Raw genomic sequence first — 1,837 nt, 5'->3', positions numbered from 1 at the left:
CAATTGGTCGTCAGTTAAAAAAAATGAATATTAAATATAGAAAACGTGAAAAGACTCCAAAATACACTATAGAACAACAAATAAAGGCAAAGAAAAGAAGCAGGAAACTAGTTAACCAACTCTATAACACAAAATCGCTTCTAGTCATCGATGACAAATAATACTTTTGTTTTGCAGGGGACAACATGCCTGGAAATTCTGGATACTACACAAACAACAAAAATACATGCCCAGAAAGTGTTCGTTTATAGGAATAGAGAAATTTCCAAAAAAATTATTAATGTGGATAGCCATATCTGACCGTGGTATGTCCGAGCCATTGTTTCGCACTTCCAAGGCTGTAGCGATCGATTCATCAATCTATATTAATGAATGTTTAGAAAAACGACTTCTTCTATTTATTCACAAGTATCATGGAGACTTTAACTATTTATTTTGGCCAGATTTAGCAAGTTCTCATTATTCTAAAGATTCTCTAAATTGGATGGACCAATATGTCTATTACGTTGATAAAGAATCCAATCCCCCAAATGTGCCTCAAGCACGACCAATTGAAAATTTTTGGGGACATTTGGCACAGAAGGTTTACGAGGGAGATTGGCAAGCTTCAACAGAGCAAGTTTTGATTGATCGCATTAAACTAAAACTACAAGAAATTAATTTAAACTTTTTACAGTCGCATATGAAAGGCGTCAGAGCAAAATTGAGATCAATTACAGATGGTGGTGTTTTTTCATATAAAAAATAATATATATTTATTAAAAGATAAATGCTTTATTTAAAAAAAATATAATAGTAGTTTGTTTTTTTATTTATAAATAAGTAATTAACGTTTTTATTTTGTCCGATAACTTCCGCATCACCCGTTAACTGAGCTATCCAGCCACAACATTCAAGTCATGTCAGAAATATGTTCGCTTTTTCCCCTACATAAAAAAAACAAAAAAAAACGTTTAAAATATTTTATAAATTTTTATCCTTTCGATTTTTCGCAAATTATTTTACAAATTGTATTGCGTTATTGTTTAATGTGTAATAAACAGTGTTAGAGTACATTTCACGTTTAAAAGTGTGTAATCCACAAATATATTAATGTATACTTCATAATATATATACAAATCATAGGTTTACATGTTTATGATTACACAATGTGACAGTATAAAAATACTAAATACCAGTTTTTTATGAATGCTTTGTATAAACCAAAATTTCAAATTTTTTACTTCTTGATTACATTTGTGCTATATATTTATCGTCTTAGCCTATTTGCAGTATATGGAAAGAGTGGGGGAGTTAAACACCCCTTCGCCCCTCTCAGGACGTTTCTGACGACAAGAAAAGTTTGTCTCGTCACGTAATATGTTCGATTCTCAATATATACGCAAGCAAGAATATGAGGCAACCATATTTACGAACCAAAATTTCCTAATTCAGTAAAGAATTAGCATCAAGTTCCTCAAAAATTTAAAAAAGAATGCTAATAGAAATGAATTACATTAAAAGACAGACATTGGAATACAATTTTCAATTCATTTAACGAGTTAACTGTTACATTTATATAAATTTGAACGATAAAGATGATTTTTGAAATTTAAACTACCATTTATTCTTGTCGTGATAAGAAACCAACACCCTCTGATTGCCTGGATGGGGCATTTGAGCTTGAAAAGGATCTCACTTCTGCTACAGCATGGGGCTCACAGTGGCTGGTGAAATTTAATTCAGATAAAACCCAATTTTTTTCAGCCAATCGTTATCGCAATAATTTAGATCTTCCTATATTTATGAACGGTGATGTACTCGATGAGTCACCTACTCTTCATCTTCTAGGATTAAC

At 31.2% G+C, this 1,837-nt stretch overlaps 1 protein-coding gene across 1 annotated transcript; it reads left to right on the top strand.

The window, feature by feature from the left end:
* Nucleotides 1-226: 226 nt before the first annotated feature.
* Nucleotides 227-748, top strand: LOC136074359 (uncharacterized). Its single transcript, XM_065786665.1, has one exon. It carries the CDS (start codon nucleotides 227-229, stop codon nucleotides 746-748), a length of 522 nt encoding a protein of 173 aa, XP_065642737.1.
* The last annotated feature ends 1,089 nt before the right edge of the window (nucleotides 749-1,837 follow it).

Source organism: Hydra vulgaris, chromosome 01, assembly GCF_038396675.1.
Source record: "Hydra vulgaris chromosome 01, alternate assembly HydraT2T_AEP".
Lineage (NCBI taxonomy): Eukaryota > Metazoa > Cnidaria > Hydrozoa > Anthoathecata > Hydridae > Hydra > Hydra vulgaris.
Note: the sequence above shows the minus strand (reverse complement) of the source record. Positions and strands in the feature narration are given on the sequence as shown.

What these genes read in the sequence shown, in the direction of transcription:
- LOC136074359 (XM_065786665.1), top strand. Translation starts at nt 227, where the DNA reads ATGCCCAGAAAGTGTTCGTTTATAGGAATAGAGAAATTTCCAAAAAAA.